Source organism: Cetorhinus maximus, chromosome 15 (genome assembly GCF_964194155.1).
Source record: "Cetorhinus maximus chromosome 15, sCetMax3.hap1.1, whole genome shotgun sequence".
Taxonomy (NCBI): Eukaryota; Metazoa; Chordata; class Chondrichthyes; order Lamniformes; family Cetorhinidae; genus Cetorhinus; species Cetorhinus maximus.
The window spans coordinates 82535795-82553038 of record NC_135893.1 but is presented as its reverse complement, the minus strand read 5'-3'; the positions used below and the strand labels follow the sequence as shown (position 1 = coordinate 82553038).

The window sequence follows — 17244 nt, the reverse complement described above, 5'->3', positions numbered from 1 at the left end:
CACTCGAGTGAGGGGTGGCATCTGTACTTGCCTGAACTGCGCTCAGCATGGTGCAATTATCTGGGACTTGGTGCATTGCAGTCTGACCTTTGGATATTGATTTTCTAACCAAAACAGACTACGTATTGACTGCACTGATTCAATGTGTTTTAGTGTGTTTATACTTTTTAAAATTCCACTTTTGGAGCAGGAGCTGGTGGGATTTTCCTACCTAGAGCTTCATAAATACCTGATTGATCCACTTGATCTTTTTTAAGTTGAACTTGTTTCCAGTCATAATTTGATCAAGAGCAGGGATCAGCTACTGTATTAGCTGAAGTACCATTAAATTCTTGGTTTACCTCTGTCGAGGACTAACTGGGCACAGCTGAGTTTATTCATTGGAATTAAAGCAGTTGTATTTAATCAAAATGTTTTCATGTCCTCAAACCCTCAACATGCCTCATATCCAATAATGTTTTTGAGATGCAGTCACTGTCCTGTAGACAAACATTCCAATAATTTACATGCAAGATCCCCTGAATCCGCAACAAATGATATGTTGATCTTGTAGGGGTTCCCCTTTTTCCTTAGAGACCCTCCCCACACTCGAGTTTGTGACATCAGATTCACAAGTGTATGGCTTTGAACAGAATGACCAGCAAGACAAGTTTTTTCTGATAATTCACAATTGTTTTATTGAATCACCCACAACCCCACAGTACAAAATCCAAAATTTAAAACAACCTATTCCCAGTACCTGACACAGTCACCACGATTTGGTTAAAACTTACAAAAACACAAGCAGAACATCACATCCTGTTTTGAAACCTTAAGAAAAACACCCTTTGACCAATATCACCAAGATATGGCTAAAACAAGTTACAAGGTACTGGCAAAAAACACCAAGTTTTTGCCCCTGGACATTTGTCTGGACATTTGTCCAGACAAATGTCAACACTGGACTGGTCTGTCCAGTGTTGACTGTAGACCTAAGTCAAGGTGACCAAACTTGACCCTCTTTCCGACTGCAGCCCAAAACCTTCACGCCAGTATCACCATGATATTGCTGAAAACACTTACAATCCCCAAGACAGCTGGTCTGTCTGGTGTTGACTGTAGACCTGAGCCAAGGTAACCAAACCTGACCCTTCTTCCAACTGCAGCACAAAACCTCAGACCTGCTTCTTTTATAATAATTTAACTCCGACATGTCAAAATACATTTCCTGTTGTTCCAATGTCCATTTGGTTGATTCCACACAAAGTCCAGACAAATGTCATCAGCTCCTGCTGGTTGGAACAACAGAGTTTTCCATGGAAGATGTACCCAGACGAATATGATCAGTTCTCATTGTATGAGCAATATTCCTGCTGTTTGAGGTGGCACAGTAACAGCACCTGGCTCCAAAGTTAATGAGGGTTTGAATTACCCTATTTCCAGTACCTATTGCCTGTGGTGACTGAATAATTACTTGAATGTATTGTATTGATGATTTGCCCTTTGTGCCATTATATTGGATAATCAGACTTCTTGATCGTGTTAGTCAATGTCCAAACCCTTTTGATGTGTCACAGTTTTCACTAAATGTCCGAATTAACTCCTTGCTACCCAGCCCTGTACTGCTGACTACAGCTTTTCTTTTTGAAGTTTATAGTTCCAATCATGAGGCCAAAAAATGTCCGTGGGTTTGAAATTATGTTCCATAAATTTCCCAGTTGGAGGGATTTCGATCCTTCAATCTTCAGTGTACTTAACCTGGTAATTTATTCCACAGCTCTTTTTTTACAATTTGGGTAATTCAGGTAGTGTGTGAAACACAAGATACCCCCTTCACTGCAGCTCTAGGCACACCCGTCATAAGTCCATACAAAACTTGCTGATGGCTGATACTGACGATAGATGCTTGTGCTGCATAGAATCAGTAAAAGCGGGGAAGACCCAGTCATCATCAGTGTGAAGACAGCTTATTCTCCCCTTGTGCCTCTGAACAGGGCAAATGCACTGGAGGAACAGCTCAAAGAGCAGGAGACCAGGTCTGAGCAGATGTTACTGGAGGAAATAAAGAAACAAAAAGAAGCTTTGAGCAAAGTGGAACGAGAGCAGGTCATTGAGATTGAAAATCTTCATACCAGGTAAGTGTGCGAGACTGTCGTAGAGCACATGTATCTGCACTAATTCCTATGGCCAAATGCATTTTGGCAAAGACAGGATAACTTAGCACCTGGCAATGAGCCAAGGATAGGAGCAACCTCATCTTCAGTGTCTGAGTTTTGGGCTGGATATCAGTGGTCAGTGACACCCAACCGTTATTTTCTGTCAGGCAGTTTAAGTTCACATGGCCGCCAAGATGTCCATTGTGAGGCGCTGGCATTGAAGGTCGGGGGTGGTAGTTGAACCTTGTTGAGATGGTAATTGCCTGGCAAGAATGTCACCAGCCACTTGTCAGTCCAAGCCTGGATTTTGTCAGTCATGTAAATAGAAAGCCTAGGCTAAGGGTTGCCATGAGGATCTCCTACAGTGATTTCCTGATAAACAGATGGACATCATAGGATAATAAAGCCACTGATGTGGGGAAGGAACTGAGCCTTTGAAAGCCTGACCTACTGGGAACTGAATGTCCCATCAACAGTAACACTGGACCATTTTGTTACTCATTCTTGGGATGTAGGTGTTGCTGGCAAGACCAGCATTTGTTGCCTGCCCCTAATTGCCCGGAAGTGGTGTTGAACTGATTCCTTGAACCGTTGCAGTCCTTGTGGTGTTGTATACCCACAGTGCTGTTAGAAAGGGATTTCCAGGTTTTGACCCAGTGACAGTGAAGGAATGGTGATATAGATCCAAGTCAGGATGGTGCCTGGCTTGGAAGGGAACTTCCAGGTGGTGGTGTTCCCATGCATCTGGTACCCTTGTCCTTCCAGGGGGTGGAGGTTGTGGTTTTGGAAGGTGCTGTTGAAAGAAGATTGGCAAGTTGCTGCAATTCATCTTGTAGATGGTGCACACTGCTGCTGCCAGTTTGTGTTGGTAGTTGAGGAAGTGAGTATTTAAGGTATTGGATAGGGTACCAATCAAGTGGGCTAATTCAAATGTTTCAGGATAGCTCATAAATTTTGCATGTATGATATGCCAGAGGCTGTGGAAGGTTTGGGAAATATGCAGGTCACTGAAACCTGAAGCACATTAACTAGTGAATAGACTGGGTTACAGTGAACACAATCAACAATCAGCCTCGACTCATCAGTGTCAAAGCTAAAAGCAAAGTACTACGGATGTTGGAAATCTGAAAGAGAAACAGAAAATGCTGGAAAAACTCAACAGGTCCGACAGCATCTGTGGAGAGAAAAACAATTAACATTTCGAGTCCATAGTTTTTCCAGCATTTTCTGTTTATCTTTCATCAGTGTCAAAGCCTGACTCCTTTGAAAAGCTGTGGCATTATTTTATCTTTAGTGGTTTGAAGAAGCTTTGTTTGGTTTCTAACCTGTGATGGTGGCTGCAGGTTACAAAACACACCCATTTTGTGGGTTTATATGAAGTCCAGTGCCAAGAGAGCTTAGGAGTTAAATAGCCTCCTTCAAATCCACATGAGCAATCCAGCCAATTTCATTGTGCATAACACAGGACAAAATTTATTCCTGTGATAGTCTTCTATTTAAATCATTGGCTTTAACCTCTTGCCATTGGCTGTACCAAGCCAGTAGCACAGGTGTTATTTCAGGTTTATGACCAGGTGTTATTTCAATCCCTCCCCCTGTATGTTTTCCAATATATCGAAGCTTGTTGGAACTTGCTCGTGTTGTGTGATGTGGATCAGTCTTGTGCATCACAGCTGCTGCTGATGTCCTGTTCTTATTTGACCATCTCCGACTGGACCTTTAGCAGAAGCATTGGGTTTTTGGGTTTGATTTATCATTTTGATAATAAAGGTTCAAACAGTAAACTCTAGCTGGATTTCTCATTTTTTTCGCAATTGAGTTTCACGCCTTGTAGTTGAGGTTGTATATATGTTTAACTGATGGGTGAATGCTGAGATTGGTTCTGTTGCTCCTTGAGTGAATCCTCATTAGTTGGTTAAAGCTTGCTACCTGATCAGTGAGATGGTTCCTCTGCACAGTGTAGTTTGTACAATATGAAGACAGGTGCAGTATGTGCAGCCTTTGACAATGAATTGCAATGGTGTTACATTTGATCATCTGTCTACACACAGGATACATCAGCTGGATGAGGAGAATGGGGAATTGCGAGCATGCATTCCCTGCCTCCGGGCTAATGTTGAGAGACTGGAGGAGGTATGTTCATGTTTTTCTTGGACACCATTTTAAATGCAAGTCTGCATGATTTCTATCCACTGTCCGTATTACTTGCTGTTCTTTGTAATGTAGCAAGTGTCTACTATTCTGTCTGGCCCCTTCCCCCAATCCTGTCCTGTTGACAAGCCCCTATATGATAGTTCCAGTATTTACACCCTTGCATTGGTGGGGCACTCACTCTTGGGTGTTTACTATTTCAGGAGAAGCAGAAGCTGTTGGATGAAATGGATGAATTGACGCAGAAACTGAAGGAAGAGCAGGAGAACAACCAGAAACTGTCCGATAAACTCTTACACAAGCAATATCTGTTTCAGAAAGAAAAGGAAGCTACTCAAGAGGTGAGCTGTCTTGCATCTCTCTTTTTCCCCTCTCCCCACTCTCAGCCCAAAGGAGCAAAGATAAGTCCCTTTGCCCAAATACAGTCGTTTGGTGAGTGTTTTCCACTTTGTAATCATCTGAAACTTGATATGATAGTTCCTGGATTGTGTTTGGAACATTTCTTTGTTCTTTGGCAACAGAATCCTGCCACACCTACCTGGCCTGGACTAGCTTTGGTTGACTTTTTTTCTCTCTGCTGTCTAGCTCATAGAGGATCTGCGGAAGCAATTGGAGCAATTGCAGCTCTTCAAACTGGAAGCCGAAAGGTTGCGTGGGCGCTCGAGCAGTATTGGGCTACAGGAATACAACAGCCGCAATAGAGAGACTGAGCTGGAGCAAGAGATTAAACGGCTCAAACAGGTACAAGTAATTGGGATGATGTCATCTCACCCTCTTTGCAATAAAGCTGAGACACTCTTATATTCATGCCAGTGGAATAGCCAGTATATAATGTTATATAATAGTTTGCCTCTCAATCTTTATCTAGGATAACCAAAATCTGAAGGAGCAAAATGATGAGCTGAATGGACAGATCATTAATCTGAGTATCCAGGGAGCAAAGAGCCTTTTCACAGCCTCTATCGCAGAATCACTGGCTGCAGAAATCAGTTCCGTTTCTAGGGATGAAGTAAGTTAGAGTTTGGACTTTTGCCTTCACTCTGTTTTAAAGAAAAATCTATTAGCCTTTTTTTTGAAAAAAGATGCAGCAGTTTACTGGCACAAGTTTGGTTAGTGGTGTCCACAACTAGAGTGGAATTTATTGAGGCCTGACCAAGGGGTAAGGGAGCAGTCAGTGGGGACTAGGAGCAGGGCAGAGATGCATTGGTGTGTGTGGAATGTGTACACCTGGTACTATCTCCAGCTGCTGACGCTTAAATGCACTCTATTTCATGCCATTTTTCTGTCTTGATCACAGCTTATGGATGCTGTTCAGAAACAGGAAGAGATCAACTACAGGCTGCAGGATTACATCGACCGAATTGTTGTGGCAATCATGGAGACCAATCCTGCGATTCTCGAGATCAAACAGACCGAGGCACATTCCTAGCCTCTCTCAGGACCAGTGTACAAACAGTAGCTCTTCTGTCATTTGTATGTAAATCGTGAGGCAGTTCCTTGCAGCAATCTTTGTCCTAACTTTGAACCATGGACCTGTGTAACTCCCGCACAGCTTCACTTCTATCTTCATGCCAAGGTACGAAAGGCAGTTATGTTATTTCCTGCAGGTTTTCTGTTCCCCTTTCACAGGTGAGTTTGACTGGGGATCATAGCATGGACGGCTGCTCTCCTAGCCTGGACTGCCAAAGTCTCACACAGTAATACAAAGCCTGTCATTAAAATGCAGTGAAGTAAGGTGATGCATTATTAATGATGGGGGAGGGGAGAACAGAACAGAACTATGACAGTGTAACTTAACATCTTATTTGTGGGTGATGTTCATGCAGTCCTGTCCCACCCACTTAGCTGATTTGTGGGAATTTCTGGGTATGTATCAGGTAATCAATTGAGTGCACACAGGATCCTGTACAATACTGGTTCAGGTTTGTGATACGTGCATTGGAACCTGCTGTTTTGCCCAGACTTGGCCCACTTGTGCTTTCTATTTTGAATCGTGGCTCAATGAAAAGTTCACACCTTGAATCCAGAATCTAATGCCCATATATTGTTCAGAGTTATGGACCTAATATTTGCCCTGTCAGGATCATCATCCTGGCATAGCACAGCTGCCTTGCTGGATGACTTTCCCTGAAGCCACATATCTCTGCTTCTTCCAGTTGTTCTGAATCAATTGCCTGATTGTAATGCAGGGGTTATAAGTCATAAGCCAGGTCCGATTTTGGAGCTGCAATTTTAACTTCTGCCTCCTTTAGACTGGGTCTAATGAGCCTGGGCTGTGCATGATATGGTGACCTGAAACTGGTGCAAGATCGTTAGTTAATTTCAGGTAATAGGGCAGATCAATGATACAGTGGAAATACTTCACCAGCTGCACCTTGATTTGACTTTTGGTGATCAGGTGAGGGTTCCAACTGGCACTGCTAACTCAGTTATATACTTTTGCCACAAACACTAGAGATTGTATGTGAACATGTCTGTAACACAACATTGCTCACTGAAACACCCCTGTAACACTGCTTTGTACCAAGTACCTTATGATGACACCGACACCAGTTGTTTGCACAATCACCCACTGTTCTTTGTCCAGCTATTGTGTTGCACTGATACTGGCTGTTTAATGTTGCTATATAGTGATGCTCACGTTGTTCTCCTGGTTCTTGTACATTACTTGCCAGCAAAGAGTACGATTAGGCAGCTGACCTCTCATCTGCTGCGACCTGTGCAAATAAGTACAAGTGCCCAGTGACACTACAAAATCTACCCAGAGTTTTGTCACTTTTGGTCCCTTCACTCATAAAACATAACTCACTCGTGCGCACTTTTAAAGACCCCCATCTGAGGGTTTAAGACTTGCTGGTTACTGTAAAAGATGTGAGTTCTTCATCAAAATCTGCATGGAAAGAGAGCTAGACTTGCCACTGCTAGAGGATTGAGTAGGTCCTGCCTTTATCCATTGCTGCATGGTCCTAGTTGTTGCCCCCTCCACCGAACCCTAGCCCACCCTCCTGGTGTGCATGTGAAGCACCTTCTGGGCAGTCTTACTGTGCTATACGAGAAGTTAGTTTTTTCCACTGGAATGTCCAGGTGTTTTGAAACAATGTTTTGCATTCATGAAGACATGCACTCTGGCCCATGCTAATATGCGGATCCTTCTGCTTGGCATTTCTGCCCATCACGATAAAATGGTGAAATTAAATCAATGGGCAAGGATGTTTTCTTTAATTCATGCTCAGTCTTGGTGGCTGTAAATCAGAAAACTTGCAGTGTGATTGCAGGGTATGCTTGTTCCACTGAACTCTTGATACCCTGTGCATTGCATCATTGTACAAGGAGGATCAGCTGATGTGTTGTGGTCCATTTTATGTTGGGCAGCATGTACTGAGTGCCACCCTTTAGTCTGTTCCATTTAACCTCTGGTTGGAAGGTGTTAGTGTCACACAACAGGGTGCATGTGAGAGCTTCAGTTTAGGGAGAGTTCTTCTGGTGCCTCTCGTGCCTTCTGCATGAGTTCCATTGATACAAGGTGCTGCAGTGTGCTTGTAAACTTTGCTGCATGGTCTCTGGTGTAAATCGATGTACATTTTGAATTTTCTATCCTTACACAGTAGAAAGTTATTTTTTATAGAATGAAGGCAGATTTATACTGGAGTTGGATAACTAATGGATTCGTTAGAATCACTCAACGGCTCAATTTTGTAAAGTCAATAGGTTGTGTCTGTATATAGTAGGAAACTGATGGGGAGCAGGTTGAATGTTGATTTCTTTATGGTCGATGCATTAACTTGCACTCAACTAGCCATGAAGATGATGATACTGTCAATGATTGTATAAATGAAATGTCTTAAAAATATTTTGTCTTATCAATGTAGTGTCCTAACAATTGGAGAAAACTGATGTAAATTGAGATTTAGCTCATCTTAAACTGTTTTTAAACAACATTCTGATCCTGGTTTGTGCACTGCTTCATCACCAGAACTAATCTAAGCATCAATACTTGCTGTTTATACAGAATCTGCCCATTAACCAGGGAATAAACATTGCATTGATCATCATGGTAATCAGTGAGTGTACAGAAACATTGGGTTTGCAATCCTGTATAGACTGGCTTTTCTTGGTGCTGAGGTATGGAATGAATGGTGATATGTGGCTACTGTAAGCATCCAGACAGATTTACCAATTAAAATCTCTAAAGCAACAAATCTTCGTGTCTCTGCAAAGTTATTTGTTCAACAATCTATGTCAGCTGCTCCATAAATTGAACTTGACTGTAGTATTGAGGGCCCTGAAGATGGAACATGGATAGTGCAAATCCACTGATGGCTGCGCTCAGTTTCTCCAATCTTTCTATGATGTATCCCAGCTGGTGTGTGTTCATAGAATCACTGCAGCACAGGAGGCCATTCAGCCCATTGTGTCTGAGCCAGCTTTTTGCAAGAGCTACTCAGCTAGTCCCACTCTCCTGCCTTTTCCCTGTAGTCTTGCAAGTTTTCTCTCTTCAGATAATGATCCAATTCTCTTGAGTCATGATTGAATCTGCCTCCACCATACTTAGAACATTCCAGATCCTGACCACTCACTCCATAAAACTGTTTTTCCACATGTTGCTTTTGCCAATCACATTTTGAATCAAGAACCAGATGGTATTGATTTAATCTACTGTCCAGACCCCTCATGATTTTGAACACTTCTATCAAATCTCCTTCATCTTTCTGAGAACAGCCCCATCTTTTCCATCTATCCATGTATCAGAAGTCCCAGGATCCCATGTGCTTTATTAGCGACTCTAGACTTGCCCTGTCACTTTCAATTATTTGTGCAAATGTACCCCCAGGTCCCTGTGCTTCTGCACTGCATTTTATATTCCCCCTCCTCATTCTTCTTTCCAAAATGTATCACTTTGCACTTCTTAGAATTAAATTTAATATGCCACTTGCCCACCCATTCCAGCAGCTAATGTCCCCCTGAACTTGGTCACTATCCTCTTCAAAATACTTCTAAGTTTTGTCAGCTGCAAATTTTGAAACTGTGCCCTGTACACTCAAGTCTAGGTCACTAATATAGATCAAGAAAAGTAGTGATCCTAGTACTGACTCATGGAGAACCCCTCTGTATACCTTCCTGCAGTCTGGAAAAACAACAATTCACCACTGATGTTTCTTGTCACTCAGCCAATTTTGTATCCATGCTGCCACTGTCCCTTTTATTCCATGAGCTCTAACTTTGCTGATAAGCCTGTTAGGTGGTACTTTTATCAAATGTCTTTTGGAAGTCCATGTACATCACACCAACTACATTAGCTTTTTGATGAGAGAGGGTTGATGAGGGTAATCAAGTTAATTAGAAAGAGTATTTGTCCTTAACGAATCCATGCTGGCTTTCTTTTAATCCACATTTATCCAACTGATTATTTTTTCCAAGATTATTGTTTGTTAAAGCTTTCCTACCATTCATGTTAACACTGATGTTCAGTTGCATAGCTTGTTTTTTATGAGCATATGTGCTCACCAGATATACACATATAAAAAATAGCTTGTAATGAAAAACCATTCCATTGGGACTAATGCACATATAGGGCCCAGAGGGCAATATTTCCCCCTTAAAGTTGCTCAATTAATTCAGTTTCCTTGGGATCTGCCACATCATTTTAGGAGTTTGGTGAACATAAGAATTAGGAGCAGGAGTAGGTCATTCGGCCCCTTGGAGCCTGCTCTGCCATCTAATAAGATTATGGCTGATCTGATTGTGGCCTCAACTCTAAATTCCTGCCTACCCCTGAGACCCTTTGACTCTCGTTAGTCAAGAATTTATCTACATCTGCCTTAAAAATATTCAATGACATTGCTATTACCGCTCTCTGGGGAAAAGAATTCCAAGGAATCACAACCCTCAGGACAAAAAATTTCTCCTCATTTCGGTCTTAAATGGGTGACTCATTTTTAAACTGTGTCCCTTAACTCTAGTCTCTCCAATAAGGGGGAACACTCTGTCAAGTCCCCTCAATCTTATTCCAATAAGATCACCTCACATTCTTCTAAACTCCAATGGATACAGGCCCAGACTGTCCAACTTTTCTTCATAAGATAACCATACCACCACACCCCCAAAATCCCAGGTACCCATCGAATGAACTTTCTCTGAACTGCCTCGAACGTATTTATATCCTTTCTTAAATAAGGAGACCAAAACAGTACTCCAGATGTGGTCTCACCAATACCCTGTACAACTGTAGCAAAATATCCCTACTTTTATATTCTATTCCCCTTGCAATAAACAACAACATTCCATTTTCCTTCCTAATCATTTGCTGTATCTGCGCACCAGCTTTTTGTGATTTATTACCAGGACACCCAGATCCCCCTCTACCTCAGTCCTGCAATCTCTCTCAATTTAAATAATATACTGCTTTTCTATTTCGGACAGGTTCAAATTTTCCCACATTATACTCCATTTGCCAAACTTATGCCCATTCAACCTATCTATATCCCTTTGCAGGCTGCTTACGTCCTCTTCACAACTTTCCTACTTATCTTTGCATGGTTGCTAAATTTGCTGAAGACCCATTCGGTCCCTTCATCCAAGTCATTGATATAGATTGTAAATAGTTGAGGCCCCAGCACTGATCCCTGTGGCACTCCACTCATCATCTTGCCAACCTGAAAATGACCCATTTATGCCTACTGTTTCCTGTTAGCTAACCAATCTTCTATCAATGTCAATGAAGTTACACCAATGCCATGAGGTCTTATTTTGTGTAGTAACCTTTGATGTAACACCTTGTCAACTGCCTTCTGGAAAATCCTAGTGTAGCCTGGCAACAGGTTCCCATTTATCCACCTTGTTTATTACTTAAAGAATTCCAATAAATTATTCAAACATGATTTCCCTTTCATAAAACAATGTTTACTCTGCCTGATAAGTGAAATACTCACTTTTGTTGCAACTTATTGAAATTGACCTGTGATATTACTAGAACCTCCTGTAAAATAGTAAAGGGACCTACTTCAGGTCACCAGATGAAATTATTGAATTAATATACAATAGGTATCAATATAAAATGGGTTGATCATTTCAACAGACTCAACTCCCTGAAGTGGAATTGGTGTTTTGATTCTTCTAAAAACTGCACAGATTGACTTTTGGGTCATTTTCATTATAATACAGTACAGATGGACGATAGGAGAGCTGGAGGAAGATCAGCGAGCAGCAGACAATGAACATCTTGCACACTGCCTTGTGCAACCTGCCTGGAGCTGTAGCTCAGGGTTGGGACTAGAAGTCATTGTCACTTTCGTCAAGCTCCTGCTTGTGGATTCTGCTTGAGGGCTGTTCTGGCTGAATATCGATGCTTTCATCATCATCTTCGGCAATTTCATATTCATCCTCTTCATCTTCAACGTCAATCTCACTGTCATCTGAATCCTCCTGAAGAGTAAGAGAATTCAGCAACTCATTAATCATTTGCTTCAAACGGGACATGTCCCATAGAAGAGGGAAAAGTGTTAACCAGGCAGTACCAGAGGGCAACATCCTCACTCACCAGTGATCACCTCATCAACCTCATGTGGGGCTTTGGATGGGCTATACACTGATAGCCAGCATATGATGAAAAATTACAGGCTGGCACCTTATGGAGGGTTTGGATTGTTCTGAAAGAACGGCTGAAGCTAACTTGTCAGACATCTGCAGCAGCCTCCCCTGCCCCCATGGTTGCAAAAGTGAGGAGAAAATCCTGCCCAATCTGCACCACTGAGCCAAAGCTTAAGTGATAAACACCTGGCAGTGTAATAAATTTTGTTCCTTCAATATGCCTGGTAGTGAAAGAGCCATATAACACCTGTGTGAACTACTGGTAGTACAGGCCTGTCTTTGGTGCTGGAGATGATGAATGAGGAACATCACAATATGATAAATGACAAGTGCAAGGTTCACCATAGCACATTAGTACTAACGGTGACAACTGTGCATGATTAACTATTCAGTGGCATTAAGGCTTTGTAACAAGGAGTAATTGCACAGTTAATGCCATGTGATGATAATGGTCAAAGTAAAACATCAATATATCTGGAGAATGAGCTACAGCAATAGAATGAAATGTCAAGTCTCTATATCTGAACCAACCTTGCTGCTGCTGGAATTCTCGACTTCCTTTGACTGAGCAGATAATGTTTGAAGCTTTATGAAAGCAATAATGGAAAGCAACAGAAGAGAAAAAAGCAGATTTAAACTTAAAAGAAAATTATCAAACAAAAAGCCACTGATAAAAGTAGTGTCTGGGATTTGTCACTTGTACCGATGCTATGTAGGGGAAACAAGTTACTACTGCAAACTAAGAGCATTCCACAATTCCAAACATTTAACATGCCACTATCCTAGCACACAGCCTGCACCCTGTTTCGTGTTTGGAGTCGATAAAGGTGGAAGGTGCAGTTTACCACCAAAACACCAACTACTGAATCGCCAGAAAGAACAGAGAAGCAGTAAAAGCCAAGACACAAACTATCACAACAAAGGGAAAACCAACAGGGAAACAGTGACCTTACAAACAGCAAAATACAAGGATGATGATAATGGGGTGATCATGAAGCCATCAGCAGACTGTACCTGGGTTACTCAAGCATTGCTTGCATAACTCTTGGTCACATGTTCTTCAGCAGCCTCCCTTGCCCCCATGGTTATACAAGTGAGGAGAAAATCCCACCCAATGTGCCAACACTTTAATAAAAGTTTATATATCAGGTTGCTTTCTAGGTGAGGAACCTCCATTCTCTAGGCTCCCAAGTGTCCACTTTCCTTCACTGAAGGACTTTTGGCTGTACTTTACATTGGAGGCATGAAAGTGGTTGCAATGCAGGATGACTTTGATCAGTTCTAAAGGGTTAGAGGCTGCTGAATCCGGTCAAAATGGAGCTAATGAGAAATCATGTAATCTACCACAAGATCACTAAACACAAGGCTCCAAAGCAGCTGGTGTCTCTCACCTCATCCTCCATTTCGCCTCCGTGCATTGTCCCAACCACTCGACCACCAACTCTGCCTGTGAATGTTAAATTGATTTATTAACGGTCCAGATATCTTTGTTTTTGTGTCTAACAAAATGTTAAAGTGCTGATGTTCTCAGCCTCAAGCCTGAAACTGGTGAGCATATTTCACCATATTCGCGAAATTCACTGACCAAGCAAAGATTAAACTTTAAGTGCGTAAAAGTGGAAGCAGGTACAGTTTACAGAGCAGGTGAGAGGAGGCAGCAACAAATTTAAAAGAAACTTTGATCGCATGTTTCAATCCACTTGCAACAAGGGGCATTACTGAAATGCTGCTGATCATGGCTAATGAAGTTCACTGAAGAGTAAAACTTCATTTGGACTGGTTCTTGCATTGGATGCAGGTTCAAAAGTCTAGAAAGATCAGCAACATCACTGTTCCTTGGAGAAATCCTGACACAGCAGAACCTAAACCAGAATCTTTATGAGAAAAAAAACACAATTCAAGAGGGAAGGTAATGAGGGAACAAGGGTCATCCTTTAGGAAGACTCAAACCCAAGGCATTGGATCCTGTTTACTCATGCTAATTAGAAGATAGGTATGTACCCTAGCCTCTGCAAATGCTGATCATTCAAACTGGATAAACTGTTATCCAGTGAAGGGCCAAGCTCTATGCCATTGTTCACACCCCAAAGGTGCAAGTTCAGTATGTGATGCTCCACTGAGGTCCTGACAAAGCCACCCCCACAGGCCAGTGTACTTAGTACCATCATGGGATACTGAGTATCTAGACCATTCCTGGTGGCATCACTGACGGGACAATTCCTTACACCTACTGGATGATGATTAAAATTATATTAAAAAATCAATTTGATATTCTTGCATTAAAAGCAGGTAAGCTATCAGATGTCCAATTTAAATGATTAACTGAATGATGTTGAAGCAATGTGTTGTAAGGGCAGTGATGCATTACACAATTCTGGGTGCTGGCACATATTGGGCACCTCCTGGTTCTGCAAAGGGTGTGAGGACGGCAATCAAACTGCTACCAGGGTAAAGCACCAGAGCTCCAAGGAGAGAATAAGCAAAATGGAACTGGTTGCAACAGAAATAGCAGCCAGGGGAGATCTCAAAGTCCTGGTGAAAAGTTACAGACTTGGAAATGTTAACTTTGTTTGTTTCTTTCTTCATAGATGCTGCCACTGCTGAGTATTTCCAGTATCCACAGTCTTTTTGCTTTTGTGTTTTAGATCTCAAGGGAGACAGAAGCCAGATCAGAATAAACACCGAGACAAAACCACAAACAGTAAGACTCTATTATGAAGTTGGATTGTGTCAGCAAATTCAAGAGGGAACTGGACAGTCATTGGGTGAAGGAAGCGTTTGGGTTGTGGTATTTGACACTAGTTTTGAACATTCCATTTACCAGGTATCATGGTCTGCAGAGTGTTCCAGTGCTTGCCCACTGTCTCTATAAGGAATGTGTTTGAAGCCTTTATGCTAAACTCATTTAGAACAGCATTAATAAAGCCTCCCTGAACAAAGAGGTACCACATACCCTGAATGGGCAGCTCCCTAGTGAGCCGTGGTTTTAGTGGTCTTCTATCTTCTAGATCACTGTCTGAGCCCTCATCTTCCTGTATCTCATTGTCAGAATCATCATCTTTCCCTATTTCAAGGTAGAAGAGTTTGTTAGAATCAACAATTTGTATTTATATAGCACCTCTAACACAGTAAAATGTCCCACGATGTCTCTTAAGAGCGTTAACAAATATAATCTGACACTGAATCACTTAAGGTGATATTAGGACAGGTGACCAAAAGCCTAGTTAAAGAGGTTTGTTTTAAGCAGTGTCTTAAGGGAGGAAAGAGGGATTTAAGAAATGAACTGCAGATCTTAGAGACCAGGCAGCTGAAGATATGGCCACCAATAGTGGAGCAATTAAAATTGGAGATGTGCAAGATGCTAAAACTGGAGGAGTGTTGATATCTTGCAGGGTTGTAGAACTGAAGTAGATTACAGAGATAGGCGGAGTGAGGTCAAAGGGGGATTTGGACATAAGGTTGAGAATTTTAAAATAAAAGCGTTGCTTAAAACTGAGCCAATATAGGGCAGCGAGCGACTTGGTGCAAGTTTAGACATGGGCAGCAGAGCTTTGGATAAGCTTAAGTTTATGGAGGGTGGAAGATGGGATGCCAGCTAAGAGTGCTTTGAAGCAGTCAAGTCTAGGGGCAACAAAGTCATGGATGGGTTTTCAGCACGGATGACCTGAGACAGTGCAGAGTCAGGCAATGTTGAAAGCAGGTGGTCTTAGCGATGGCACAAATGTGATCAGAAGTTCATCTTGGAGTCAAATACAACACCAAGGTTGCAGTCTAGTTCAGCGTCAGTTTCCAGGGAGCGGAACAGAGTTTGTGGCAGGGACTGAAGACAATGAGTTTGATCATCCCAACATATAGTTGGATGAAATTTCTGCTCATCTAGTACTAGATGTTGGACAAGCAGTCTGATAATTTAGAGTCAGTGGAGGTCGAGAGAGGTGGTGAGGAGGTTGAGCTGGGTGTCACCAGCATACATGTGAAAACTAAGTTTTGGATGACGTTGCTGTGAGGCAGCATGTCGATGAGAAATAAGAGGGTCAAAGATGGATCCTTAGGGGACACCATAAGTAACTGCAGGATTGGGAAGAGATACCCTTGCAGCCGATTCTCTATCTACAACTGGATATGGACAAGAATGGAACCAGTAGAGAGAGAACTAGCTGAGTGCAGTTCCAACCAGCTAGATGGCGGAGCAGAGGTTTTGGAGGAGGATGGTGTGGTCAATTGTGTCAAAAGCTACAAATTGATAGAGAAGGATGAGGGATAATTTACCTTTGTCAGAGCCACATAAAATGAGATTTGTGATTCAAAGAGTCTGGCTATTTGGCACTGAGAGCGCAAACCCAAATGAAAAGATTCAACATGGAGTTCTGGGAAAGGTGGCAGGCTCAGGATATTGAAGAGGAAAGGGAGGTTGGAGATGGGGGTGACAGTTTGCAAGGTGAGAGGGGTCAAAGATTGGATTTTTTTGAGGGAAGAGGTTGATGATGACAGATTTCATGGGCAGGGAAATGGTACCTGAAGAGAGGGAACATTTAAGTTTTTAAGTTGCTTTTATATTACATTGTGGGTCTAGGGAGAGCCCAGTGTCTCCCTCTCCTGAATCGAGGTTCTAATTGTTCAGCCAGCCTGTGTGTGAATCAACTTTAAAGGGGATCCCAGTATACAGACTGGCTGTGGCCAGTTAGTGCAGTAAGATATAACGTTACAATGTCATCACAATGAATGACCACTCGCATCTCATGCTCTCCTTACTGCATGGTAGTGTCCCAGGAGAGACAAGACTGAGGCTGGAACAGCCAATCATTGAGCCCTAGAGGAGGCACAACTGTGGCTGGAACAGCTCCTCGCTGAGCCCTGGGAGGGTAGCACCAGTCCGTGCTTCATGTGTGACAGTCTTAAAATAAATTTCAGTATCTATGAATGCTTCTCAGCTTCAGGATTCAGGACACAAAGGACTTGCATTTCTCTTGTAGCTTTTTCAGTTTCATGATATCCCAAAGTGCTTCACAGCCCATGTAATACTTTTGGAGTGCCACTGTTGTAACAGGGAAATGTGGCCCACAATTGCAGGAATTATGCAGGAATAGTTTATAAGTTATGTATTATTCATCCCACACATTGCACATAAGACATATACACATATATTACTTTAGGCATATGCATTGCATACTGTATATGCAATATACACTATACTTTCTGAACTATGGCAGTCTGCTGTACTCTGTCCAACTCGTGGAAACAATGGCCTATCGTCAATCAGCTGGCCACACACAGGTTCCCTCTCCTGTCAACAGCCAGTTACTGCTGGATTTTCTGTCGAAGCAAAACAGTTTTTAAACAGTTGAAAACAATGAATAACAGAAAACACACA

General features: G+C 42.2%; 2 protein-coding genes across 4 annotated transcripts in view; one reads left to right on the top strand and one right to left on the bottom strand.

The window, feature by feature from the left end:
• rab11fip3 (RAB11 family interacting protein 3 (class II)) overlaps positions 1-8485 on the top strand; it is a 115447-nt gene extending 106962 nt beyond the window's left edge. For all 3 annotated transcript variants that reach the window (XM_078558750.1, XM_078558749.1, XM_078558751.1), the window contains 6 exons: positions 1974-2114; positions 4187-4268; positions 4490-4627; positions 4872-5027; positions 5155-5295; positions 5584-8485. In XM_078558750.1, the coding sequence (XP_078414876.1) occupies positions 1974-2114; positions 4187-4268; positions 4490-4627; positions 4872-5027; positions 5155-5295; positions 5584-5715 (790 nt within the window). In that variant the 3' untranslated portion in view covers positions 5716-8485. The remainder of the gene's footprint in view (positions 1-1973; positions 2115-4186; positions 4269-4489; positions 4628-4871; positions 5028-5154; positions 5296-5583) is intronic.
• A 2620-nt stretch (positions 8486-11105) lies between these two features.
• cluap1 (clusterin associated protein 1) overlaps positions 11106-17244 on the bottom strand; it is a 16172-nt gene continuing 10033 nt past the window's right edge. The window contains 3 exon segments of the mRNA XM_078558753.1: positions 11106-11708; positions 13265-13320; positions 14827-14947. Of these exon segments, the coding sequence (XP_078414879.1) occupies positions 11556-11708; positions 13265-13320; positions 14827-14947 (330 nt within the window). The 3' untranslated portion in view covers positions 11106-11555.